General features: G+C 42.9%; 2 protein-coding genes across 2 annotated transcripts in view; both read right to left on the minus strand.

Annotated features, from left to right (window-relative positions):
* Positions 1-1,232: 1,232 nt before the first annotated feature.
* On the minus strand, positions 1,233-13,064 carry SYCP3 (synaptonemal complex protein 3). Its single transcript, XM_015422101.1, has 9 exons — positions 13,029-13,064; positions 10,956-11,098; positions 9,016-9,094; positions 7,882-7,916; positions 5,403-5,520; positions 4,254-4,353; positions 3,112-3,210; positions 2,127-2,231; positions 1,233-2,030 (listed from the first exon to the last, which is right to left on the minus strand). Exons 2-9 carry the CDS (start codon positions 11,086-11,088, stop codon positions 1,977-1,979), a joined length of 723 nt encoding a protein of 240 aa, XP_015277587.1. The 5' UTR covers positions 11,089-11,098; positions 13,029-13,064; the 3' UTR covers positions 1,233-1,976.
* Positions 13,065-15,156: 2,092 nt separating this feature from the next.
* The window catches only part of LOC107119577 (N-acetylglucosamine-1-phosphotransferase subunits alpha/beta-like), a gene marked incomplete at its 5' end in the record, with an annotated part of 50,747 nt that continues 38,510 nt past the window's right edge, over positions 15,157-27,393 (minus strand). Inside the window, 3 exons of the mRNA XM_015422087.1 lie at positions 15,157-16,538; positions 19,604-19,694; positions 20,136-20,303. Of these exons, the coding sequence (XP_015277573.1) occupies positions 16,461-16,538; positions 19,604-19,694; positions 20,136-20,303 (337 nt within the window). The remainder of the gene's footprint in view (positions 16,539-19,603; positions 19,695-20,135; positions 20,304-27,393) is intronic.

Below are 27,393 nucleotides of genomic sequence, written 5' to 3' on the forward strand. Positions count from 1 at the left end.
GCAGTTATGATTATTTTTAAAGCATATAACTGTACTTTAAAAAGTCTTAAAAGGGATGGATGCCAGAATGTAATGACCAAATGAATTTTTGTTGCCTTTCAACAGTTAAGTAATTCAGTAATTGTAAGATGCTGTTACAAAGATGGTGTGTTTCATAGACATGAAAATGTTATTACATTTGTAATGTTTGAATTTATTTGTATTAAATATATGACCATTTAGAGCATTTTTAAAAGCCTACCCAAACTGATGCTTTGCTGTTTCAGAAAAATCTAGGCTAATCTTCCAGTTGCAGTTTTTGGAGAGAGGTCCTTAATTATTGTTGTTGTTCAGTCGCACAGTCGAGTCCGACTCTTTGCGACCCCATGGACAAGATCACGCCAGGCCCTCCTGTCTTCCGCCATCCGTTGTATCTGACACTGTCTAACCATCTCATCCTTTGCCGTCCCCGTCTTCAGTCTTTCCCAGCATCAGGGTCTTCTCCAGTGAGTGCTCCCTTCTCATTTGGTGGCCAAAGTATTTGAGCTTCAGTTTCATTATTTGGCCTTCCAGGGAACAGTCAGGGTTGATTTCTTTTAGGATTGACTGATTTGATCTTCTTGCAGTCCAAGGGACTCTCAAGAGTCTTCTCCAGCACCATAGTTCAAAAGAATCTATTCTTCGGCGCTCAGCCTTCCTTATAGTCCAACTCTCGCAGCCATGCATGACTACTGGGAATACCATTGCCTTGACCATGCGGACTTTTGTTGGCAGGGTGATGTCTCTACTTTTTATCATGCTGTTTAGGTTCGCCATCGCTTTCCTCCCAAGGAGCAGGTGTCTTTTAATTTCATGGCTGCTGTCACAGTCTGCGGTGATCTGGGATCCCAGGAACGCGATGTCTGTCACTACTTCCACGACTTCCCCTTCTATTTGCCAAGGAGTGATGGGGTCGGATGCTATGATCTTAGTTCTATTGATGTTGAGCTTCAAGCCTACTTTTGCACTCTCCTCTTTTACTCTGAGCAAGAGGCTCTTTAGGTCCTCTTCACTTTCTGCCATTAGAGTGGTATCATCTGCATATCTGAGGTTGATCTTTTCCCCAGCAATCTTAATTCCCACTTGTGATTCATCCAGGCCAGCATTTTGCATGATGTACTCTGCATATATATTAAATAAGCAAGGTGACAGTATACATCCTTGTACTCCTTTTCCTATGCTAAACCAATCAGTTGTTCCATATCCGGTTCTAACTGTCGCTTCTTGACCCTTATACAGGTTTCTCAAGAGACATGTGAGGTGGTCCATGAGGGGGTCCTTAATTATAGCAGGTGGCATTTTCATTAGGAGCTTTTAAATTAAATTACACAACATATTGCATGAAAAGTATAATTCCTTGTTTAATTTTGATTTACTGGTCTGTCAAGAAAGTGGAACATTCTACTTAAGAAAAGATTCTGAAATTATAGTGCCTTGCAATACAAGAAATACGTCAGTAAAAGGTACAGTGTAAAGTATGGCAGTTAAGGTAATGCCCTCTCAGATTAAAGGATATTCTCCTGATACATACAAAAGTGAGAATGTTTCTACTTAATAACTTAAAAATCTAAAACCTGTAAAAGTTCTAGTGAAGACATACAATTTTTTTTGTGTGTTCTGAATTACAGTTCTTATAGTAGAATACTGTGAGTTACTGAGTCAGTACACCATCTCAGATTAATCTGCATTTAAATGGCCACCATGCTGAAGGAATCTGAATCCCAAAATACAGATTTTTAATTCTGAAGGGGGATTGGTACAGATGTACCAACACTGAAGAAGAATTAACTAACTTTAGTCACTTTGTAGCAAAGGCTTGGTGATATCACCATTCATGTTACTGAGTATTCAAACAATGCATGTAACTTTCAATATGGAGTTTTAAACAGTGGCTCTTTTCCTCATGGCTAATGTATATATCATGTTACTTAGGTTCAAGTTGTTTCTCCACTGAGCCATCAGAATAACATGGATTGAAGAGACTTGCGAACAGTTGCCATCTCTTGCTGTTGCTGTCATAAGAAAAGAAAAAATATTTAATTTTGTATTTAAATGTTCCATTTTAAAATATGTAACTGAACTTTTCATAAATCATTGTTAACACTTACAGTGTCCATCATAATTTTCTTTTGCAACATAGCCATTTCTTTGCGAAGTTCATTTTGTGCTCCTGTTAAAAGGCTTTCATGAGTCTTCTCCATGTCTTCCATACTCTAAAAGCAGATGTCAGCTTATCATTCTTTTATACTGAGAAATTTGCTTGTCTTTAAGTCAAGTGGGACATCTAAACCAGCATAGTAGCTACCAAGAATTTTTATGTTGGTAGGCAGTAGTCTTAACATGTGCCACTACTTGGGATGCATCATCCTGTCACTTATTATACTGGTAGTTCAGCATCCTATTAATAGAATTGGGCAACTACTTCAGGAGGACAGGCCAAAAAGACAGTCTACATGCAGTAGTCCATGCAACATACAGGAAATAGTGGACATTATGTCAACATTTTGTGCAATTAACAAAACTCAAAAATACCCCACTGGCACCGTAGAGAGGGTCAGCGTTCAGTTGCTAGTGTGAAGTCATCATGCAGAAATTGTAGGGGACACAGGAATAAGTTGAAACTGGTAAAACAGGCAGAGGATATCCTACCTATAACTTAGAGTCCAATAGCACCTTAGAGACCAGCATGAGTTTCAGGTTATAAGCCTTTGTGAATCAAAGCTCCCTTCATCAGACACCTCAAATCTAGCTGTTCAGCTGCAGACCAGCACAGCTACCCTCTTGAACGTACTTATAAGGACACTCTGGCCATTGATGTTGGCAAATGCATTTGCTATATAGTAGTAGTGATTCGTTAGTACAAGTGAAGATGTGGTTTAGACCAGAGGCTATTAAAAATGGCAGTATATGCCATGCATATCTTCAGCACCAGGTTGTCAGGACCTTACTGCTGTCCTTCCAGGGCTGAAATCTGATCCGAAGATGTATGCATTACACTGACAATAATAGTGTGTCCTTAAGGAATGGACATAGTCAAGAGTGGCTTGTGTTATACCATTTGCTGCTAAAGGAAACAAAATGCATATACTTGACCTTCAAGAATTGTTCATACAGCTGTTTAATGGTTTTCAGCCTCTGACTCTGAACTATTCTTGCCTGTTGGAATACCTTTTGCTGTTGGCGAAACATGTTCTAAAGCAAAAAAACAACAACCCTGCAATCATTATGGAGCTGATAATGTGCAATATGTTAACTTATACTGTTGACAGTCTGGCCAGATTACAGATCAAAGCTATTTTTGGTCTTTTGCATTAAAAACGAATTTGTAAGATTTTGCTTTATATTAAGATATACTTTTGCTTTGGCAATGACGCATGCTCCAGTGCCTTATTGTAAAATTAACCTCAGCCAGTGTGAAGTCGCTGTAAAGGAAAACACTTGAGGATTCCTTTATATGCCTTGAAAGTAAAATGTAACTGTAATTTTAGAAGGCAGTTTGGTTTTGCTATAAACGTTTCCAAGCTGATTGGAAGTCACTGCTTAAGAATTATTGGTTTATCTTTTGAACCGTTAAGTCCCATGCATCAGGACCAATTTAAAATTAATTAAGATGTATAATTGCCTCTGAACCTCTGAGATCATTAACAAGCCTTTGAGAAAAGGCTTTCAGAGATGTAGCAATGACTAAGCACAACCTAACAGTTCTAGAAACTGATGTGTTTTTCTCATAAAATGAAACTTTACTTTCTGATACATTTCAATACTTACCTTCCACAAAAACTGTTGTGGAGCAGTTTAAATGTTCCTGAAAATTATTAATACTGAAAATCTGTCCAGGTCTTATGCTTCTGAGAAGCTGAAACATAGCATAGCTGTATTTATTGCCATGCCTCATGATCTGAGAAGTTAATGGAACTTAATTTGTGAATAGATTGACTCTGCTGACTTTTGCCTAGAGCTCCTAGTTTTTCACACACGGTTTGATCTATATTGTTTTGAACATTATTTTAATAGAAGGCATTGGAGCAGGCATCATTACTAAGACAAATTTTGAAGTAAATCATAAAGTACAGCAAAATCAAGCCAGGGTAAATATAGTAATTGTACACGAGTCAACATAATCTTTCTCGCCTCTTTGGTTTGTGAATAATGTATAGTTTATCACACTGCAAAAGAAAGATGGTGTCAGACCCAGGGACTCCAAACATTGAAAAATGAATGTAAGAGAAACAAACCGCTAGTTTTTCTTCCTGTTCCTCTGCTTTCTGTAGGTCAGCATCCCACTGCTGAAATACATGTAGGAACTGTTGGGAGTATTCATGGTTGATCTTCTGCCTAAGAAAAAAAATTGTCATAGCCCAATATGATGCATTTGTGAATGTAACATAAAAATGCTTTATGAAATGCCAGTTAGTTTAGGAGATGAAAGGTAATCACCTGCAGTTTTTCGATAACCCCCCAAAAACTTTAAAAACTGTAAAATTATGTGTTTCAAGTAGCAAAATCATGACACTTGTTCTGAAGATATGCATTTTATTTAACTTAACTGCTACTTTAAAGAGGGCACATTTCTTACCCAAGAAAGCTCTTGAAGATAGACTGGTTTGATAAATTATAATAAAATAGTCATATTTTATTTGGAAATGATATATGCCACCTCTACAGAGCAACTGTTGTGAAGGCTCACAATTAAAATCCGTTGAAAAAACCAACTTACCTGTTAGAGTTATCAGTTAAATCTAAGTGTTAAAAGATATTTTAGCATGTCTGACTAAGTTCAAAAGATATCAGCGATTTAAGGAATGATTTTGTATTTAAGCTGTTTTAATGATCTCCTTCTCTTGGGTTTTTAGTCAGTAGTAGTTATATTTACTTTCTCCTTAATTGTAGTTCCCTTCCCCTATTTCTTTGTAGTATGTAGTCTAATTAAAAAAGCAATAAAAAAAACCCCCTGGGGGGGGGGGGGGGCAAAAAGAAAAAAACCAACTTAAATAAGCTAGTCAGGAAAAACCTCTTGATCCAGCAGCCATAAAATCAGCAGCACAAGTACAACACTGAATCGTATAAAAACAGGCTAAATTGCATAAAACAGCTACTTAGAGGTAGTATAAGTATATGCAAACAAGCTTTATCTGGCCTGAAGTACGCAAACCAGACACCAGGGTGACTTCTAAGGGGAACATATTCCAAAGATAATGGCCTCACTTGTTCCGTGTCCCCTCTGTGGGTGTGGACACAGAGAGCAGGGCTGTAGAAGAACATCTTAAATGATAAGCAGAAAAGTACAAGAGGAAGTGCTCCTTCACCTGTGTAGGACTTTAAAGGTAAGCACAGCACAAAGCTTGCACTGATTTCCCCCGAGAAATATAAAATATAAATCTTACCTTTGTTCTTGTTGCGTTTTCCAAACACATTCTATTTTCTGGTTACTTGTTTTGAGAGAGGCTTTAGTGTACATTTCTAATCTTTTCCTCTTAGCTAGAAGTGCCTTGTTAATATCCGCTATATTGAGACAATGACCAGGCATTGTGTTATATATTTTAACAAACTATTTTTTTTTTAAATACAGAGTTTTTCTTTTCAAGGAACATTCCCATAATGTCTCACATAGGATGTTTTAGGTTTACTGTCTTATATATTTGGAAAGTTGTGTTATCTTACATTATAGAATATATTCAACAATACTTTTTCAACTGTTTTAAAACAGCATAAGCTCTAGCAGATTGGTGTAGTGGTTAAGTGCACGGACTCTAATCTGGGAGAACCCGGTTAGATTCCCCACTCCTCCACTTGCAGCTGCTGGATGACCTTGGGCAAGCCATAATTCTGTCAGAGCTGTTCTCTCAAGGACAGTTCTGTCAAGAGCTCTCTCAGCCCCACCTACCTCACAGGGTGTCTGTTGTGGGGAGGGGAAGGGAAAGGAGTTTGTAAACTGCTCTGAGACTCTGAGTGCAGGGCGGGATATAAATCCAATCTCTTCTTCTTCTTCTAGGTTCGTCAGAGGCAGATGTTACTATTACCCAATGTAAACAATGCTATCAAATAAAACCCCTAATCATTGTATTCCTACAAAAGCCTAATACTCAGTGGCTTGTGAACCACATGTGGCTCTGTGATATACCACCCATGGCTCTTCTAAGTAGCATTCTCCAGTGTGGCATCCACCCTATGTTTCAGAAAAGTAGGGAAGGCCCTTGCTCAGTGGGGTGTGTGGTTGTTGGTTTTCACCTTGAAACAGGTGCAGCTGGAAGAATGGGAAAGCTGTGAATCTTACTGAAATGCAGGCCTCACACTAGGGATGGGAGTAAATATGGCTCTTTGATGGTAATTCTGAATGTGGTTTTCCACAACCTGCAGAGCAAGTACAATGACTTAAATAGATTCCTGCCTAAATAAAAACTGCTTACACATTATCTAAAAAAAAACCCATTGTAAATGCAGGTGAGTTTCTTTTTTTTACTTAAATTCTACAGTTGTGGTGACTAAGGATTTTTTACTTTCCTTTTTAAATTCTGTATTATATTTTCATTGGAGGAAAAGGAATCTAAGCCTGTATGGTATTCTAATGGGCTAGTACAGACTATTTCTCCATAACTGTTGCTAACAAGCTGTTAAAGCCCATGTTGATGCTGCTTTAAGGCTTGGGATAACGCTTGTCTTGTAGGGATTTGAGGGTTTTTTGCTATTGTCATTTTAAAGAGCATGAGACACATTCTTACATATGTATGCAAGATTTAATAGCTAAAATTCTTATAACTTTATTATAGAGAATAACTGGGCAGAAAGAATTGCTGGATTACATCTCAGTGATAGTTTGACCATTTCCCTCCATGGTGTTTCTGAGTAGTTAAAAGAAAGCTGACCCGGTAATGGAAGGAGGGGATTAGAACTAAGAAGAGAAGAAGAAGAGATTGGATTTATACCCCGCCCTTCACTACCTAAAGGTGTCTCAGAGCGGCTTACAAACTCCTTTCCATTCCCCTCCCCACAACAGACACCCTGTGAGGTAGGTGGGGCTGAGAGAGCTCTTGACAGAAACTGCTCTTTTTCAAGAAGAGCTCTTATCAGAACTATGGCTTGCCCGAGGTCATCCAGCCGAGGTGCCAGTGGAGGAGTGGGGAATCAAACCCGGTTCTCCCAGATGAGAGTCCGCACACTTAACCACTACACCAAACTGGCTCTCTGGTATCTGGTGATAACAAGGACTCTTGCCGTTCCAAAATGGAAATAACATCAGGTTGGCCAATACATTGTGTTTATTACAGAGGCATTTCAGAGGAACTCCCATCCTATGCCCCTGCAAATTTAACTTCACTTACAAGTGGAACCCTGAGTAAGGACATGCAGACACATTTTCAGTAATATTTTTCTGATCTTGTATAGACGACTGGTGTGCTAATTTACATAATTACAATGGCAATATCATTGCAGAATTTAATCCACAACTGCAGTATCATGTTTTATAAAACACAACAGCACAATCTCATGGCACAGCTATTCTTAGAGCTGAATTATAGATAATTTGTTCCTGTGAATCTAAACAGAAGTCTCATTTACTACCAAGACACTGGCTACAGTTCTGCTACATACTTTTTAGTGTTGCTGTATAGCATAGTATAGGTTACTGTAATATAGTATAAACCACTGCACTACCAAGATGTAGAAATATGAAAAAGGAAACATTTAACTGAACATCTACTTATATTTTAACAAAACTGTGATATTTCTCTGCTTTCCACACTTGCTCGATTATTTCTTGTAATTCTAACATTAACAATCAAGATTGTTTGTGTATTGTATTTCATACTTGCTGTGTTACAAGAGTGTTTAACTGACAGTGTATAAGCATTTTCAAATACATACCTCCAAATCGTTCCAACATATTCTGTACTTCTCCCCTATAAAAGGTATATTTTAAGACTATTTTTGTACAGTATGAAAAATAAAACTTATATTTTTCAATTTATGTTATTCGTAAGTGATAACAAGCAACAATATAAAAAGGAAGAAATAATACCAGTACAAGCTAATCAATTCAAATTGACAGAACAATGCAGGGAAAAATTGGGATACTTTACTGAAACTGAATGCATAATCCATTGTATAGAACAATATGTACCATAATCAGGACAACGTAACCTTATGTTCAGGGGATAATTGAAAAATATTTGTAAAGTGGAGTAGCAGAAGATATAAAAATAATCCAAGACAGACTTTGTCAAGAAATATATAATCTGTTGAGACTATATTCAAGATCATACATGCTTAATTTCACTAGTTTTAGTGGAATCTCAGAAAATTTGAGATCAAATGGTTTGAGGGGCTGAATCTGGAACCTCTTGTGTTCAAAACTAGTGCTGCTTCCAACTAAACTACAGTACCATATAGTACACACTTAATTTCAGGCTATACAGTTGAAATAATCCCATGCATGGAACTGGGGCAGCATGCATTCCCTTGGCAAAGATCTCAAAGGTGCTATCATAAGCTTTGCTCTTGGGCCATGCAGTTACTGCATGGGTAGGTGAGATAGGATCTATTCAGCTTGCATCATTCTTTTCCATCCCAGAACACTGTTGCTGACCAGATCCCCAAGGGATTAGCAGAAACTGGATTACTGTCTCCTATTCTGGGGCTCAAACCTATGTGGGCTTGTGATACACTATGCTGAAGACACACTGGGTGCTGTGAACATATATTAATCTGTGCTTAGCTGACTCTCCTTACATACCTGTGATTAAAAAACTGAAAAATAAGTGTACCATTAATTTTAGTATCTGCAAACAACTGTCTTAGTGATGTTCCTATCTAAAACACAAGACTTTAGTTCTTTAACAAACATTTGTTTAACAAACTAAACAGACATAAATTATAGATACTTTTGACTATGATGAGCATATCAAAATTGCAAAGCAAACCTACTGATAGGTCATCAATAATTTAACTTTAATTAGACATGTATCAGATTTTTTAAAATATAAACATTAAGCAATTTACCCAACATCTTCTTCAACTACAGTATGAGGAGTTGCTGAAGATCTTTTTTTCCCATGTTTATCAATGATTGGTGTTTCATCTTGTTTTTCAGGGGGAAACATAAAACACAAATTAATTATCTATATATTTATACCATTTTTATCCTATCCTCCTAAGAAGTTCACAGCAGTGAATTACACATGCAACATCATTACCTACTAAGACTCTGGGCCTTTTCCAGCCTTTGCCCACAAGAAAGCATAAATCTGCTTGGAAGTAAGCATTTAACAGATCATGACACAGAATGACAACCACAGGGAAAGGGAGAACTCACTGGAAGGCCATGGAATGATGGAGGGGGGAAGGACGGGGTCGCCAGCTCCAGGTTGGGAAATACCTGGAGATTTGGGGGGGTGGAGCCTGAGGAGGGCAGGGTTTGGGGAATGGAGGGATATCAATGGGGGTATAATGCCATAGTGTCCAAAGTGTCCATTTTCTCCAGGTGATTTGATCTCTGTTGCCTGGGAATCAGTTGTTAATAGCAGATTTCCAGCCACTACCTGGAGACTGGCAACCAGTGTTCCCTCTAAGCTGAATTGGTGTGAGTTAGCTCACAGTTTTTTAGCCTCCAGCTGACACGTTTTTGTCTTAGCTCAGGAAGGATGGCTCCAGAGCAAACTAATTTATGCAGTAGCCAAATCACTCGCTCACAACTTTAATGCCAGTAGCTCACAAAGTAGAATTTTTGCTCACAAGACTTCACGTCTTAAGAGTGAGCATTGTTGGCAACCCTGATGGATGAACTAGTCCACGATATTCCTAAGAACCGCTGAATTCCAGTGTTGTCATAATGACTATGCTGGCTTCCAATGTTTCACCACTTGCATGGATTTGTTCAGGTGAGCTATGAACATAACACAGCAGATGATCCATCTAGCCCAGTATTTTCTAGTTCCTACTCTGACTGGCTGCAGCTCTCCGAGGTCTCCGACAGTCTTTCCCTGCTCTTCCGCCCATTTTGTTTGTTTTTACTGGAGATATTAAAGATGCTTCTCTTCAATGTTACTGCATGCCTGCTGTCTCCTTCCAGGCCCAAGGAATGGTGACAGCAGGGAAGAACATAAAGAGGAATAGTAGCTACAGGTCACAGCCATCCCATTGGGTCCGGCAGGAATAAGAGAACAAGGAGATAAATGAATGAGCACAGTGATGACAACTACTCTTAATTTGCCTAAGCACTGCTGTCATCGGACAGGCTCAGTGAAAAGGGGAGCTTGCAATGAGGAAAGGCTGAAGAGTCTGGGACTTTTCAGTTTAGAAAAGAGATCACTAAGGGGGGACATGATAGACTGAGATTTATAAAATTATGCATGGGAAAAGAACTTTTTCTCCGTCTCCCAAAATACTAGGACTCAGGATATCCAATGAAGCTGATGGGCAGTACGTTCAGGACGGACAAAAGGAAATACTACTTTACACAGAGTGATTAAAATGTTGAATTCGCTGCCAGAGGATGTAGTGATGGCCACAGGAATAAACAGATTTAAAAGGGAATTAGATAGCCTTATCCTCCATGAATCTATCAATGGCTACTAGCCATGGTGACTGAGAAGAACCTCCACATTCAGAAGCACTAACCCTCTGAATCCCAGAGCCAGGAGGAAACATGGGGGAAGCCTCGGCCTCTATGCCCTGTTGATGGCCGTCCAGAGGAGCTGGATGGCCACTGTGTGAGACAGGATGCTGGACTAGATGGACCCCTGGTCTGATCCAGTAGGGCTCTTCTAATGTGCTTAACTGCCACAACCCAGCAGCAGTTTCGTGGCCCACAGGAAAGACTGCGACCCCTACCAGTGCAAGGCTCCTAGTAACTGCTTGGTGATGTTTACCTTGACACCAGGCCTCTTCCTTATTCAAAGACAAAACTGAAGGAAAATAGTTTTATATTGATTCTACTGCACCTTCTCTAAGGTCCTCTTCTGAGCCACTCAGATGTTTCTTTTGATTTTCTTCAAAGCTGTAAGCATGTACAACTGGATCCTCCTGTGCTGGTTTGGCTGTTTTCCCCGTAGTTTTTCTTCCTGATGGTGCCATAATCAGAGTTCTTCTAAGTGGTATAAAACATTTAATTATTTCTGTTTTATACAATTCACCATCCAAACTTTGTTCAGATAACTGTAGGGTTAAGATAAGGAAGATAAGGCACTGTTTGCTCTTATTCATAACGTAATGGGTCTTGCCTGAAGAACTGTTGTCAGAAGTTTTCCCATCATTTAGTTACAAAGCAAGAGTCTGTCTGTAGTTGTGTGTGTGGAATATATTCCTTAATTAAAGTCATTTATTACCCAACATCTGACTAAAAGTATGAAGGCCCAAAAATTAATAGCCCACTGAACTATAACTTCTTCTACTGTTCAGAGGCTTTCACTAGTATATAATATTTCCTGAGTCCTGATGGCAGAGTGTGTATTGTATTCTAAGCAGAATTAGACATACATGGGGTGTGGGGTGTGTGTAGAGTGCCATCAAGTCACAGCTGACTCATGGTGACCCCAGCAAGGGGCTTCCAAGGCAAGTGAGAAGCAGAGGTGGTGTGCCATTGCCTTCCTCTGCAGGGTCTTCCTTGGTGGTCTCCCTTCCAAGTACCGACCTTGCTTAGCTTTTAAGATCTGATGAGACTTGGCAATACCATTCCATCTTCCTTCCTTGATAGGCATGTTAAAATCCATAAAACCCTAAAGAAATTGGGCTGTACCATGATCTACACTTGTGTTGCATCATAATCTTATCTCAAAAAAGATATTATCCATATGCTGTGATCAGACTGGTAAATTGCATACCGTATGAAACTGAATGGTTCAGAGAATCCTTTTTTCTTTAAAAAAATCCAGTTGATGGCTGTCACATAGTTATGGGATTTCTACCCTTTAGAACAGGGGTCCCCAACGTGGTGGCCATGGGCACCATGGCACCCGCCGACACCCTTCCTGGTGCCCACCAAATGTTTTTAGGAGGTGGGTGGGGCTAGGTAGGGCTTTTGACCAGCAAGGCTTATGATTGGCTGCTGGAGATTTGATTAGCTGTTGCTTTAGCAGCAGTTGCTACCACAGCACAAGGATTTACACGGTGTTACTGAAGTCAAGGTGCAGCAATCATTTTGTGGCGCGATGTCGACCACGTTGGGGGGGTGGCCCGGATCGTCAGAGGGAAAACCATAGAGTTTTCCCTCCGACGATCCGGGCCATGCCCCCAACGTGATCGACGTGGTTGCGTCACCTCTGGTGACGCTTCGGGGGGCAGAGTTCCCCTCAGGGCCCGTTCCACTGCGGTGGAAATCGGGCCTCCAAAGCGGGGGTTTACCCACCACCCGCTCCCACTTAGCAGCCCTATTCACAAAAGAACTAATGGTGTGAAAGACCACACTTAAAATTTCCTGCAACTTTGGACAGTGAGGAGAGCAAAACCAGTTCATGGTTATGTAGGATTTTATTTTTTAATTAAAATTTGGGAGCCTCCTTTAGACACGGGGACAGTGAGGTATAACTACACAAATAACTTAAACTGGTTTTGATAGGGAATTAAGGTTATATCTCCCTAAGGAGATTTAGTTGCATTTTAATGGAACTTTAAAAAAATACCCTAATCTGTTGTCACCCTGGGTTGGTTTATCAAGTCAAGAGGAGGAGGCTGCAAATTATGCAGTCCAGCTTTCCCGCATTTGGGGGAATCCCGAGGGCCAGCGCACCCAATGTAACTTAATGCTGTTATTACGCTGTGCGCATGTTTATTTTGTTACTAAATACCCCCCATACACACAGTACAAGAAAAACCCGACACAGAAGCTGCCACTGAGCCCTTAAAAAGGGCTTCCACACGACCACACGCGCAGGCTTCGCTCCACGAAGGTTGCCTATCTTCCCAGCGCCGCAGCCGCCTCTCCTCTCGCCTCACAAATTTTGGCAGCGCAAGATCAGCCTCCCGCCACCAACGGACCCAGCGTTTCCCTCAGGCTGTACTTTCCCCGCCTCAGTTACCTCAGACCGGAGGCTGCATCCTCCCGCTCCTCTTTTATTGGCTACCCCGCCCTTCCCCGCCCCAAAGCCGCCGTTAACGTTGCTACTCCCCGCCCCCCTTCCGTGAAAACCTGTTCACAACCCCGTTAAGAATATATTGTAGGAAGCCGAACAATTTAGGGGCTGAGCCTGAACCCAGAAAATGGAAACGCACACGCCGCTTGCGCTTTCTCCCTCAGCACCCGGGAGCTGCCTGAAGCGAAATATGTTTTAAAAAAGGTTGCCGCTCCGAGTAAATTTGTTCAAGCCCAGGTCAGCTAATTATTTCCCGCCTAAATTACCTTGCCTTTTAAACGCCCAGCCCCTTGGTTTGTAAGCTAGTCGCGCGCTCTTTTAGCCTTTCCACAAGTTCCACACTCCACTCTTATTTAGACACCAGAGACCTTCACTCCCTCCACCTCATGGAGGATGAGGGTGGCCAGACCTTCCTGCCAACGTCTCTAAGGCTGACTCTGCATCGGCTTTTCCCTGTTTTATCAAACCCAGGCTGGAGCACAAATTCCCTTCTGCATTGCATGCTCCTTTCGCTTCCTTTGATCATCGGATTTTATTGTACCTTCTGCATAGATTTATGGCTGTTTTATGGCAGTTCAGGGGTGACTTTGCAGTCAGTATGGAGTTGCCTGAGGTATTTGAATGTGGTGGTGAGCTGGACCGCTGCGCTGGGGTCGTGCCCAGTGTTCCCTTTAAGCTGAGTTAGTGTGAGCTAGCTCACATTTTTTTAGCCTCCGGCTCACACATTTTTCGTCTTAGCTCAGGAAGGATGGCTACAGAGCAAACTAATTTACGCAGTAGCTAAATTGCTTGCTCACAATTTTAATGCCAGTAGCTCACAAAGTAGAATTTCTGCTCACAAGACTCGACAGCTTAGGAAGGTTGGTCGTGCCTCCCTTTGCCCCGCTTCTATTAATTTCCCACTGGAAGCCCCACAGCTGCATTTTGACCCGCAGCTTCGTCCGATTTTCCCTGCGGTTTCGTGATCCTCAAAAAACAGGATCACAAAACCGCGGGAAAAATAGGGTGAAGCCGCGGGTCAAAATGTGGCGCACAGCTTCGTGGGAAACTGACCAACAGAAGCGGGGCAAAGGGAGGGCGACCCCTGCGCAGCTCTTGTGTGAAATCGGTACTGCACTTTTCCCTCCCAGTTGAGAAAATGTGGAGCAAATGCTAGATGCAGAATCACCCTAAATCACTCCACAATCACTTTACAGTGGACATCTTAACCAGAGAGGACTACTCTTCAGAGAGAAAGGGGGGAGGGGAATTTGCTGTCCTCTTTAAAAAGGGTTCCTACTTACCATTACCCTTGCAGAAAGTAGAAAAGAGCAAGAGTCCAGTAGCACCTCAAAGTCTAACAAAATATGTGGCAGGGTATGAGCGTTCGTGAGTCACTGCTCACATCTTCAGATACCTCTTGCAGGAAGAAAAGTGCTGGCTCAGTCTACTCCCTGATGTTTTGGCTTTCTTCTTGCAGCAAATTATGTAATGCAATGGGGGCATTCAAATGTGGGATTTCTCCCCTCCCCTGCCAAATTAGCACAACCTCTCTAATTCAGAACAGGCAGGGTCTAATATCAATGGCCTGTTCTAGTCAGCTGTATAACACAAGAGAAAATAAGACCAGAAAAGAGAGGAGTCAACTGGAGAGCATGTTCCTTATGTCCATTTTAGTATGGCAGTCATATGTGATGGCTTCCCTAGTTGCATATTAGTTCAAAAGATAAGGCAGAAATATCTGTAGTTCTATTGAACTGACCCAGTATTCTGACCCAGAATACAACTGTTGCTTTAGGAAACTTTTTCTTTAAAAAGACAAAAAACTGCTATTTTAAAACAAGTTTATTTAATTTAGAAGTAGGTTGATACACTGGATAATAAAGAATAAGGTGCCTTTTCCAATTTAAAAATATTTAGCACTTCTCAGAGCATTTAACAGCTGATCATTTTTCTTCTCTCACAAACATGCAAAATAAGTCACATAATTTTTAAATCATGGACATTATTAAATGAAAATGTACATTTTACAGCACATATACACTGAAAATCTCATGTCTTTATTATAAAACAATCCATGTGATATTTAGAAGGCTTGTTAATATCATGATTGAAGGTGTTCTTTCAAAAAATATCTGCTTGAAGTTTTCCTGTGGGTATCCCTCTTGACAAAATAGGGCAAACAGCCAATTTTAGAAAATGCTTGATATGAGAAATTACTGCATATAATACATCAGTACCAGTAAAACAGTACACATATTGACAAGTTATAATGGTGAGGCACTTTTGCTGCCTAATACACAATGCTTGTAAAAATCATAGTTACATTACAATTTCTTTACCTGATTATACCCCTGACTTTTACTTAGGCATCCAAATATTAAACTAATTTACATTTTGTTCAATAGAGAAATGACACTCTGGCATCACAGACTGGAATTCAATTTCTCTAGATATCAGTTTCATTACTGAATAAGCAAATAGGGCATTAGGACTTCAGTTCTTCAGAGGACACTCTGCAGTAATAATTCTTTCTATATTTAAATTATATATACACACAACTTAATGTAGGTGGCACTCATATTGGGGGGGGACACGTTAGAATCATGTCCTTTGTGCTCGAAGAATAGGGTACAAAGCTGCTCTTAAAAACATACATTAGGACTATCTGCTGCCCAAGTCAAGTTGCTGCTGCTATGCATGGCTCTTCCCCTGTTTTTCCTGGTAACAGTTTGTAGGCCAGGAACACGAAGAAGAAAGAGCTGCCACCAGATATGTTAGGTAAGCTGGGGAAACTCTCCTGGTGACATGACTTGTTTGGTTGCCAATGCGAAGTACCTGACATAGTAATGCCGTCCCATGAACAGCAGTGGAATGATGGGAGGAAATAATTCCAAAGGACTTCCTACAACAACCATTCTGAATCCTGCTCTCAATGCATGTAGGTTGTGACTAAAGCAGATTGTTCTTCTAAAGGTGGGAGGGAGGCAAGATATTGATTTGAATGGTCAGTAACTTACAGAATGCTTTGGGATGCAACATCAGAAACACACTTTACCAGAGGCTGAACTTAACTGTCCAACATTATTCTTTGTTTGCAATGCGTACTGCAATAAATGCAGCTATGTTTCTTTCAGTAACCCTTTTTATAAAAAGGATAATGTGCTCAGGACATAATGCTTGAGAACCACTTGGGAGCTGGCAACACACCCTTTCCACACTGTCCTCACACTCTCTGTAAGCTCAGTAGCAGGGGTGTAATACACAGTGTTACAAAGGCTATAATGACATGGGCGGTTTTGTTCACACCCAGGACATGACAATCAAGACACTTCTGAAACAAAACATTTCACATGTTCATCACATGTTGAGGTAGACTGATTCATGATCAAAATTCTTCTACACCTTCAATCGTTCATGACAAACTTCTTTTTGAATCCTCCTCCTTGGAAAAAATTTTCGTTTGAGAGTGATTAGCTGAAAAGTTAACAGAAAAAGGAATTCAGATCTTCCAACTGTTTGCTCACAGAAACCATTACAATGCTCTGCTCCATTACACTGTACTCCTTTCATGTGTACTTTTGCCCACCACCAAGAGAATAGCACAATTCACACTTAACAGCAAACTGCAGAAACAATCCATGGAAATCCCTGAATATGTACACTCGCCACTGTTCTCTTGGAAATTACTTGCAGCTTGGGAATCTATCACTTATGCTTTTGTGATGATCCACAGTTTGTTGTTTCATCCTATACACAAACTCAATTGTTGTATTCGCTCCATTCAACGATTTAGTCTTGGCTTGGAGGCAAAAGAATAAATAACATTTGGGATTCTTATATAGCAAGCCATGGTTTGCTGCAAAAACAGAAAAGATTATTTTCTGAGCCATTCACGAGTGAAAGTGAACACATACTCCCAAGGATTTCTGAGAAGAAGAAAAACAGGTTGCTTACCTGTAACTGATGATCTTCGAGTGGTCATCTGTGCATTCACACCCTGGGATATAGTGCGCCTGCATGGAGAATTCTGTGGCAGCACTCAGAGACCAAATAGAATATGTGCTCTCTAATTGTCGTAAGCCTTTGACTAGAGCCTCCTAGTTAAAGTGGAAGACCTTCTTGTCGTACCTATATCTGTTGGGGCTACCCCCCCCCCCCACACACACTGATCTAGTTACAGTGTTTGGTTTTTTGTTATCACGTTTGGATTTAGGCCTGTTTTTCGTCATTGCGGGTGTACTTGGCAGCCATCTCAACTAATCACCCTGAGTTGGATGGTCATTCCGTCTTCTCACACCCAAGGACCAAGCAGTTTCTCAAAGGGCTCAGGCACCTGTTTCCTCCGTCCCGGGGCCCTTTGCCAGCTTGGGATCTTCCCCTGGTACTTACAAGTTGATGGGCAGACCTTTCGAGCCTATGGCTACCTGTAACCTACAGCTCCTCTCCTGGAAGACTGCCTTCCTGGTAGTGATTAACTCGGCCAGGAGGGTGAGTGAACTGTCAGCACTCAGGTGTGACTCTCCGTACCTGACGTTTCATAATGATAGTGTTACCTTGGCCCCAGATGTCTCCTTTCTGCCCAAGGTAGTTTCGGAATTCCATCTCCAAGCAGACATTGTTCTCCCTGTGTTTTTCCCAACGCTGCAGAGTGATGAAGAACATCGTCTTCACTCCCTAGTTGTCAAGAGGGCTCTGCTATTCTACCTGGACAGAATGCGGCCTTTCAGAAAGACCCCAGCTCTGTTTGTCTCTCATGCGTTACCTTCACAGGGGAAGAAGTTATCCTCTCAGCTCGTGGAGACGATCAAACTTGGCTATCTGCTCGCTAAGAAGCCGCTCCCGGGTCTGCTACGAGCACATCCCACCCAGGCAATTGTGACATCCACGGCCTTCCTGCGAGGTGCGTCACTTGGTGACATCTGCAATGCGGCGACCTGGGCTACTCCTCACACGTTTGTGAAGCACTACGCCCTAGACGTTCGTCTTCATCAGCATATGATGGTGGGACAGGCTGTGTTGCAGGCGGTGCATGTCTAGGACCTTCAGCACCCTCCTCCAGGTAGGTGGTTATTGCTTTCTAGTCTCCCAGAGGTGTGATGCACAGAGACCACGAAGAAGATAAACAGGTTGCTTACCTGTAACTGATGATCTTCGAGTGGTCATCTGTGCATTCACACCACCCGCCCTCCCTCCCCTCTGCTTTTGGTCCTTTCCTTTTGCTTTGTGACTGAGGGCAGCGGTCAGAAGGAACTGGCGGGATGGTTGTGCCCCTCCCCTAGTCATGTGCTCTGAGCCCGGCACGTGACAGGGGAGCGGGCGTGAAAATCCCTTTAGCTTTCGACAATACCGATCGGGGTTGGCGCAGGCGCACTATATCCCAGGGTGTGATGCACAGAGACCACGAAGAAGATGAGTTGGTTTTTATACTACACTTTTCTCTACATTAAGTAGTCTCAAAGCTGCTTACAATCGCCTTCCTCTCCCCATAACAGGCACCTTGTGAGGTAGGTCACCAAACAGGCTTCATGGGGAGAAGTGGGGAATCAAAACCCAGTTCTCCAGATTAGAGCCCCCCACTCTTAACCACTACACCACAAGAGTGTTTTTGTAATTACAAACCGTGATTTGCTGTTGTATGAGAAGACTGTTTCCCTTCTACAAAGTATAAAACATAGCACAATGATACACCTTATCAATAAAAAAAACCCTGAAAGATGCACATACACAAAAACAGATTTAGCAGTACATGCGTGCAGCAGTTGGCCCTTGTGTACATGCATGCTTCCCAAGATGAAAAATGTAATGCAGAAACTGGGGCAATCTATCAGTGAGGTTACTGGCAAAAGGGCTGATTATCCGGGGAGGGGGAAGGAGAGTGGAAGAGATGGTGCATATGATTCAGTCCTTCCTATCCCTGAATAACTGTTTGGTGCTTTCAAGGATGATTTAATATTCAGCTCCAGTTCCTAGACTGGGATTTTCAGCTTGGGGAAACGTGCAAACAACAGCTGTTTATTTGTACTATATTCCTTATCCAACCCTATATACACCAAAGTCTGTCTAAACTAGATCGGAGCAAGAATGGCATCCTAATAATGTTTAATGTATGCCTTTCTTTATGTGACTGATGGCTCAACCTCTCACTCCCCAGTCACCTTCTCAGCCATTACGTCATCACTTTTGCTGAGCATTTTCCAGTGATTTCTTTATATTCCAGTAGCTGTGCACCCACTCAACAGAACAGCAGTCTTGGCTTTATACCATACTATGGGTTGGATCCAGCACAGAATTCTTATGGTCACAAGGATTTCTCTTGGTTGTTTTCCACTAAGTCCCACTGCAGCCTTAAAACAGCCCCTGACTCCTGTTCCTCCAGGAACAAAAGCGGCAGAGGGGGCATTTTGGCTGCTGTGGGAAGGGCAAACTGTGAAAGTCATGTTCCACAAGAGCAAGCCCTTGTGCTTGCAGAAATGCTGCACTGGATCCAACACATTTCAACAACAAGAAAAATTTTACATTTAGAAAGTTACAGCTTTTACCTGCTCCGCAAAAAATGATGTGACTGTGAACACAATCAGTGTCACTAGAACGCAATGTGTCCAGAATTTCAGCTTGTCTCTGTAAGCCCTCCTACATACAAGCAGGATAAAAACAGATAACATTAATAAATATTCCACAAAAATGATCTTGACAAACTGCAGAAGCACACATTATCCAGAAGTGGATCTGAGAGCATACACCGGTTAAAGCCTTGCATGGAGATGGATTTTCTCTTGTGTTAATAAAAACAAAAAACTTAAAAGCAGAGTTACAAATACTAAGTTATGTGAGAAACTGTATTAGAACACAAAGTATTTATAACAAATCTGAAGGGCAATCATAGTATTTTGAATAATTTCCCACAACAATTCTGTCCAGTTTTTTTTTTAGTTTTAGTGCATTCACCGCACAGTTTAAAACTAAATCCAGACTTCAGAAGGAAAATCGCTGTGTTCTGCTCACAAGCCTTTACTACAAATGTGGATACAAACCAATACTTCAAGTCAAACTTCAAAGGATGGAATCACTTACCATTCCTGAAGCTCGTGCACATGAAGAAAGCGGTTTCGATACTCTCTTGGTAGCTCAAATTGGGATGGGATGGGAAACATTGATTCATAAAAATCCCTTAGCACTGCCTTTACAGTCTGAGCATCTTTATGACTGTGATCAATGTTGTCATTTAGACAAACAAATTTTCTGAAAGAAAAATAATCAATAATATATTCTTACTGCCTGTATTAAGAAGCAAATAACGTTTTAGAAAGCAATTTTTTTTTTTAAAAAAAAGAGCTACATAATCCTATAAATTGGTTCGTAATTCGGCTCTCTTATTCAGCAAACAGAGTAAGAAAATTTCAGAGTATTTATTCACATAAACAATGTCTGGATAGTCCAGGCTAGCTCAGTCTCTTCAGAGATTAGCCCTGGTTGAAAACGATGTATTACCAGCACATACTAGCTATGCAGAATGGCTACATCTATGAGAATTTTGATGGTCGGAGCACTCTCACAAAATACTATTGAGGTCCTTCTAAAATATATCTGGATTTATATACGTTAATATTATAGCAATTTTAGAATAATTGGAAAATCACAAGAAAGTGACAAGGATATGGTCATACGAAGATCCTGCTGACAAGTTAATAGACGGCATTGTGATATATGTATCTGCACTCACAGTTTGTATTAATGTATTAATGTTTATACAGTAATCTTGAGACATAATGGGTTTATTTATGTATACTTGACTTATCTTTTAATAAAATAAAAAATTATTTAACGAAAAAAGAGAGATTAGCCCTGGTTAGTATTTGGAAAGGAGACCACCAAGGAACGGAAGGTTTCTTTCACTTACCGTGAATCTTCCTTTCTCAGTGGTTTGGAGTGGTACATTCCTCACTTCTGGGATAAGCTCCTCCCTCTTCCTGTAGGGTCGGCTCCAGGCTTTGATCCAGGCGGGGAGGGGCTTATCCCCTTGCAGGCTCTCCAGTCATCATGAAGCCCGGTATAAACCCCGCCGTAAAGGAACTGGAAGAAAGATTATCTCCCCCAAACATAGAGAGACTAACACCATAACAGACCATAAATGTATTAGGGTTCTAAAGCCCCCAAACGGAGAACCAGCTCCGTACTGTAACATCCCCGTCTTCCCACACTCTTGTAAGGACGGAGAGAGGTACACCCAAAAAACGGGTGGGCAGGAATGTACCACTCCAAACCACTGAGAAAGGAAGATTCACGGTAAGTGAAAGAAACCTTCCGTTCTCCAGTGGTTATGTCGTGGTACATTCCTCACTTCTGGGACGTACAGAAGCCAAAAATTCCAGGGTGGGAATCCGCCTCTCTCCCTTCAGAGTGTGTTGGAGCACCCTATGGCCTAAGGATGCTTCCGCCGATGCCAATTTATCCACTCTGTAATGTTTGGTAAAGGAGTGTACGGTTTCCCAGTGGCTGCCTGACATATAGTTTCTAATGAGGGAAAGGGCCTGTAGGCCGCAGTCGTGGCTGCTCCCCTAAGAGAGTGTGCCACTATCCCTTCTGGAGGTTGTAACCCATTCTCCTTATATGCCACAATGATGCAGCCTTTAATCCACCTACTCAGAGTGGAGGTGGAAATCTGTTTTCCCCAAGAAGGTTTTCTAAAGGACATGAAAGCGCCTCAGATTTTCTCCAACCCTTAGTTTTTTCAATGTAGAAACTAAGCACCCTTCTAACATCCATTCACGTTCCTTATCGTGCTTAGGATTGGGGCAGAAAGAAGGCAGTACTATTTCCTCTGACCTATGGAAAACTGAATTCACTTTCGGGACAAATGTTGGATCTGGGCGAAGGACTACTTTGTCCCTATGAAAAATGCAAAGTTCCCTGTTAATGGACAGTGCCCTCAGTTCTGACACCCTACGTGCCGAGGTAATTCCCACCAAGAACAAGGTTTTGAAAGTCAGTTCTTTGCGAAGACATGATGCCATAGGTTCAAGCAGGTGCTTGCAAAGAGCCCTCAAACTGTATTAAGACTCCATGTGGGACATCTATGGATCAAGGGGGGATTAATGATAGAAACCCCTTTTAAAATCTCTTAACATGTGAGTGTCCAATTGTAGACCCCCCATGTTTAGTTTCTAGAATGGCTGATATGGCGGATACCTGCCTTCTGAGAGTGCTTGTGCTAAGACCTTTCTCTAGACCATCTTGTAGGAAGGAAAGAACCGTCTTAACTGATGCCTTAAGGGGGTCCTGCTTTCTTGCCCCACTCCATTCACAAAACACTCGCTAGGTGTAATCGTACGATCTTTTAGTGGAGGCTTTCCTAGATGCCAGCATTGTATCTACTACTTTGTCTTGGTACCCCGCACCAACTAGCATTTTCCACTCAATCTCCATGCTGCTAGCCTGAGTAACCCCGGTTGTGGGTGCCTTGTAGGCCCTTGGGACAGCAAATCCTCCCTTAGTGGCAGGCTCCACGGTTTCGCCAATGACATGCTCTGTAAGTCCTGGAACCACGATTGACGTGGCCAGAAGGGCGCAATCAGCACCACTTCTGCTTTCAGCTGTTTCACCCTGTGCAGTACCCTGTGCATGATTGGCAATGGTGGATAGGCATAAAGAAGGCCTTGAGGCCATGGGCAGTTCAGAGCGTCTGTCCCGTGAGCTAATGCATTCCTCCCCCGGGAGAAGAATGCTGGGAGTTGACGGTTTGTCTCTGTTGCACACAGGTCGAGGTCCATCTGACCAAACCTATTGCAGATCTGTTGGAAAACTTCCGTGTTTAGCTTCCATTCTGACTGGTCCAGTCGTTCGCGACTTAGTCAGTCCACCAACGCATTGTCCTTTCCTGCCACGTGAGTGGCCTTTAGAGACAACGGGTGACGTTCTGCCCAGGAAGTCAGTGTGGTGGCTTCCGTATTTAAAGATCGAACTCTGGTTCCCCCTTGTCTGTTCACGTAGGCTTTTGCCGTGGTGTTGTCCGTCTGGACAAGTACATGATGTCCCGACAAGGAGTCTGCCAGATTCAGGAACCCCAAGCGGATCGCTCTCAGTTCCAGTAGGTTGGTACTCTCCATCGCCTCTGTGGCTGACCATTCCCCCTGAGCCATCTTGTTGCCCGAATGTGCCCCCCCCCAACCAAACAGACTTGCATCTGTCATCATGACTGTCCTCGGTGGATCCCTGAGAGGGGATCCCTCCTTGTAACGTGTTGATGACAGTCACCACGTCAGTTGATGTTGTACCGCTGAGGGGAGCTGAATAAGCTTGTAACTTTTGTGCATAATCTCCCCCTGGTACGGGAGAAGAAGCCTTTGCAGGGGCCTGGCGTGAAAACGGGCCCACTATACTATCTCCTGAAATGAGACTAGAATTCCTAGCAGTTTAGTCAGAGTCATGAGTTCCGACTTGGGGTCTCCCAGTGCACGCTCCACCAGGAGTCTGATTTACTGCTCCTGTGACAGGAAAACCCTGTCTTGGATTGTGTCAGTTTCCACCCCTAAGTGTAACAGTCTCTGTGTGGGGACCAAGTGACTTTTTTGAAAATTCCCCACAAACCCGTGACCGGTCAGGGTCTGGACTGTGAGGTTCAGGGCCTTTGTGCCCTCCGTGGCTGATGGGGGTTTTATGAGGATATCGTCCCAGCATGGAAACAGCCCCACCCCTTTTAGTCGTAAGTGTGCCACCAGCATCACTAGGACCTCCGTGAACAGTCTGGGCGATGATTTGAGGTCAAACGGGAGTGCTTTGTACTGGAAGTGAGAGCCCGCGTAACTGGACCTCAGAAATTTCAGTGCATGCTGTTTCTGGGCACGTGCAGGTAGGTTTTGGATAGATCCTAAGACGTCATAAAATCCCCCTGTTGAATAGTCAACAGGATGGATTTTAATGTCTCCATCCAGAACCTCCTGTCCCGAATATGTTGATTCAGTCCTTTTAAGTCTAGGGTGGCCCTCGTGGTCCTGTTTTTCTTTGGAACCACAAGGAAAAAAGGAGTACACGCCCTGTTCCCATTGGGACGAGGGCACTCTCTCTATAGCCCCTATCTCCGGAAGGTGGAGGATGGCCTTTTTTAACTCTAGTGTTTCGATTGGTTTTGGAACTTTGGCATTCTGACGCAGCGTTGGCGGGGGATGGAGAGAAACTCTAGCTTCTAGCCATGTGTTACTATCTCTAACACCCACTGGTCCGAAATCGTCAGATGCCACTGATCCGAGAATGACTGCAGCCTTCCTCCAATCTCCTGCTGCCCTAGGTGATGTAGGTAGTCACGCCGAAGCTCCCTTCTTAGGAGCTTTGGTCGCTGACTGTTCACCCTTGTTGTTTGGGAAGGACTTCCCGCTTTGAGGTATGACCTGCCATTTTCCTTTGAGGGTCTTGAGAAAGATTGCTTCTGTCCCCTTTTTGTTCACGAAAGGGCTGGAAGCATTTTCTAAATTTGTTTTCTCTCTTCTTAAAGGGAAGGACTTTCTTTTTGTCCTTATCCTCAATTAGGTATCTATCTAGTCCCTCACCGAACAGATAGTTCCTTTAAAGGGAACCGCCGCCACTTTAGCCTGTGCGGATGAGTCAACATCCCAGTGTCGAAGCCAGGTATTTCGCCTCGCTGTCACACTGCACGCTAAGGCTCTAGCTGAAAGTTGTATGGTGTCCAGCGTGGCATCCGCCGTAAAGGCCAACACTAGAGAGATCTTTAGGTATCCCGCTATCTGCCGCAGCCAGTTTGTCTGTCCATTCGTAGGCTGCCCTGGTGAATAGAGAACCCGCTGTGGATGCCTTAATCACTGCCACTGAGGCCTCAAAATTATTACGGAGAGCGCGTTCTATCCGTCTGTCAGTGTGATCCTTGGGCATCCCATCGGTGTCTGTCTGAAGCACCAAGTTGGAATACAGGTTGTTTACTGGATCATCTACTACAGGTAACTTTAATTTCTGTGAGGCCTCAGGCATCAGTGTATATAGCTTTGAGAAAGGGGGATGATTGGTCTTTGGTTTAGCTGGTTGGTCCCATTCAGCCTTCATTATGTGGTAAAATGAGGCTGGGAGAGGCAGACCTAACTGAGAGACTGATACCTTAGGCATCAGTTTACCCACACCTTTCTGAAACTCAGAGTCCTGTTCATTCTCCTCCCTGGGCCTAGCCGAGAGATCTAAAGTCCTCAATACTTTAGGCAAGATACGCGGGCAAATTTCCTGTGGGAAAAGTCTGGATTGCACCGTCTGTACAGCCATTTCTTATTCCTCAGTGGAACGTTTACCTTCCTCCTTGTCTGAAGAGGAGGAAACTTCTGGTTCAGATTCATCATGCCTCATCAGAGGGCTCCTCTCTCTAGAGTCAGACTTATGTCTGCTGTGCTTTGGGGTTACAGGGGATCTAGAGACGCTAGCTCTGTCTTTGGCTCTCTTAAGGCTCCTACCCCTTTCCATCGGAGCATCCTGAGATTTGGAGCCTTGTATGGTCTCCAGTATCAGGTCTTTGAACTCCCTTTTCATTTCCCCTCTGAACCAATTCATTATGTCCAGGTTAATGGCCTCCCTGGGCCCCATACCCTCGGTGGTCAGAGTCTTGGTGGCTCTGGGATGTTGAAGGCCTTGCCTACATGATGTCCCCGGTGGAACTGTCTTGGGCTGAACACAAGCGCTCAATCTATTCTTCCAAGTTTGTCCCCCTGCGTTTTGCTTAACAAGGGGAGGATTCCCCTCCCCTGCCTGCTCTTTCTCTCTCTGAGGCCCTGGACACTATCCAGTACCTTCCCCCCCCCCGTGGAAGGGTACTCGGAGGGACGTCTATAGGGCTGGGAAAAACACTCCCCCCTTCCCCCGGCTCCCAAGGCCAAACGGAGGTTTCAGCTCCCTCCCCTTTCCCGGGAGCCCTCCGGCGTTTTCCTCCCTCCTGCCTTTTAGGAGGGGTGGATTTATAGCCGGTATCAGCTTACCGCGTTTCAGGTGGGATGTAAGGAGTCAGCGTTTCTCCGCTCCGTGTCCCACTCATCTGCCCACTGCCGGTTATGGAGAGCTTTGTCTCCTTACCGCCACGTGCAATCGCCTCTGCACTCCTGGGCTATCGGAGCAGGCCCTCCGCCCCAGGGACGGGTAAGGCCAGCAGAGACCCTCGTTGCAGGCTGCCAAGGCGTCTGGATTGTAATCCGACGCCGTCAGCCCGTCCGGCTGTAAATGAAACCAGCCGGTTTCTCTTTCTTCTTTCTTCCGTCTTCTCTCTTTTCCAAGTGTGCGCTTTCAAAAAGCGCGGCCTGGGCACGTCCTGCTAGGAGCAGGGCCGGCAAAGAAACTGGAGAGCCTGCAAGGGGATAAGCCCCTCCCCGCCTGGATCAAAGCCTGGAGCCGACCCTACAGGAAGAGGGAGGAGCTTATCCCAGAAGTGAGGAATGTACCACGACATAACCACTGGAGAATACCAGAGTCATGACAAGGAGGCAGGCAATGGCAAACTACCTCTGAATGTCTCTTGCCCCACAAAACCCCATGGGGTAACCATAAGTCAGCTGTCACTTGATGACAAAAAACAATGTATTATAAAATATTACTATTCCCATATACAAATGTAAGAGGCCCATATTCTTTTAAAACTTTTATCTCCAAAAAAGCAACACCCTAATTTTTCTACAAAATGGGTTGGACCCAAACAGCTTTTCTGCTGGTGAAGAAAACACTGAGGGGTAGGGGGTCCTTGGACCATCAAAAAGGCCATGCTGGTGATTATGGGTATGCGCTCGGTATATACCAAGCCAAATAAATACTTTATTTGTATTTTTAATGAATAGTCACACCCAAATAAAAGCCCACAATCTCTTTAAATGCCTTCTGAGTTCACTCGTGGAGTCAATGAGTGAACTCAGAAGGAATTTAAACTTTAAACGCTTGCTGAGTTCACTTGCAGTGTCACGTTGCCCATGCGAGTGAACTCAGCAAGCATTTAAAGTTTAAATCCTTTGTCCATGATATCCTATGGGGACAGTCCATGTAGGGTATAATAGAGCCATACAAACTCGGGTTTCCTGAATATTTACCTGAATCCCAGTACAAAACCAATATTGGTATTTGGGAATACCATTATTTTTGGGATCCAAAAGACCAGAAGTGGGAAAAATACTTTTTTTTTTGCACACTCCTACTGGTGATCATGGGACCTGCATGGAAAAAAGGTCCTGTAGGAACTGTAGAAAGGAGAATTAGGCAAGACTGACTAGAAAAGCTGTCTGGATCTAATCCTGTGTAGTTACATTTCATGGGCATTTAAGAATGCATGTTTTATCATAGTAGATTTTCAAGGATGTCCCTAGTG

Source organism: Gekko japonicus, unplaced genomic scaffold (assembly GCF_001447785.1).
Source record: "Gekko japonicus isolate JY-2015 unplaced genomic scaffold, Gekko_japonicus_V1.1 scaffold280, whole genome shotgun sequence".
NCBI lineage: Eukaryota > Metazoa > Chordata > Lepidosauria > Squamata > Gekkonidae > Gekko > Gekko japonicus.

Bases quoted from the DNA above. Each gene is read 5' to 3' on its own strand.
- SYCP3 (XM_015422101.1), bottom strand. From the start codon at position 11,088: ATGGCACCATCAGGAAGAAAAACTACGGGGAAAACAGCCAAACCAGCA. The intron at 4,354-5,402 runs GTAAGATTTATA...TTTTTTTCTTAG, and splicing joins AAAACGCAACAAGAACAAAG to GCAGAAGATCAACCATGAAT. The intron at 3,211-4,253 runs GTTTGTTTCTCT...TTTTTGCTTTAG, and splicing joins AACAGGAAGAAAAACTAGCG to AACATGTTTCGCCAACAGCA.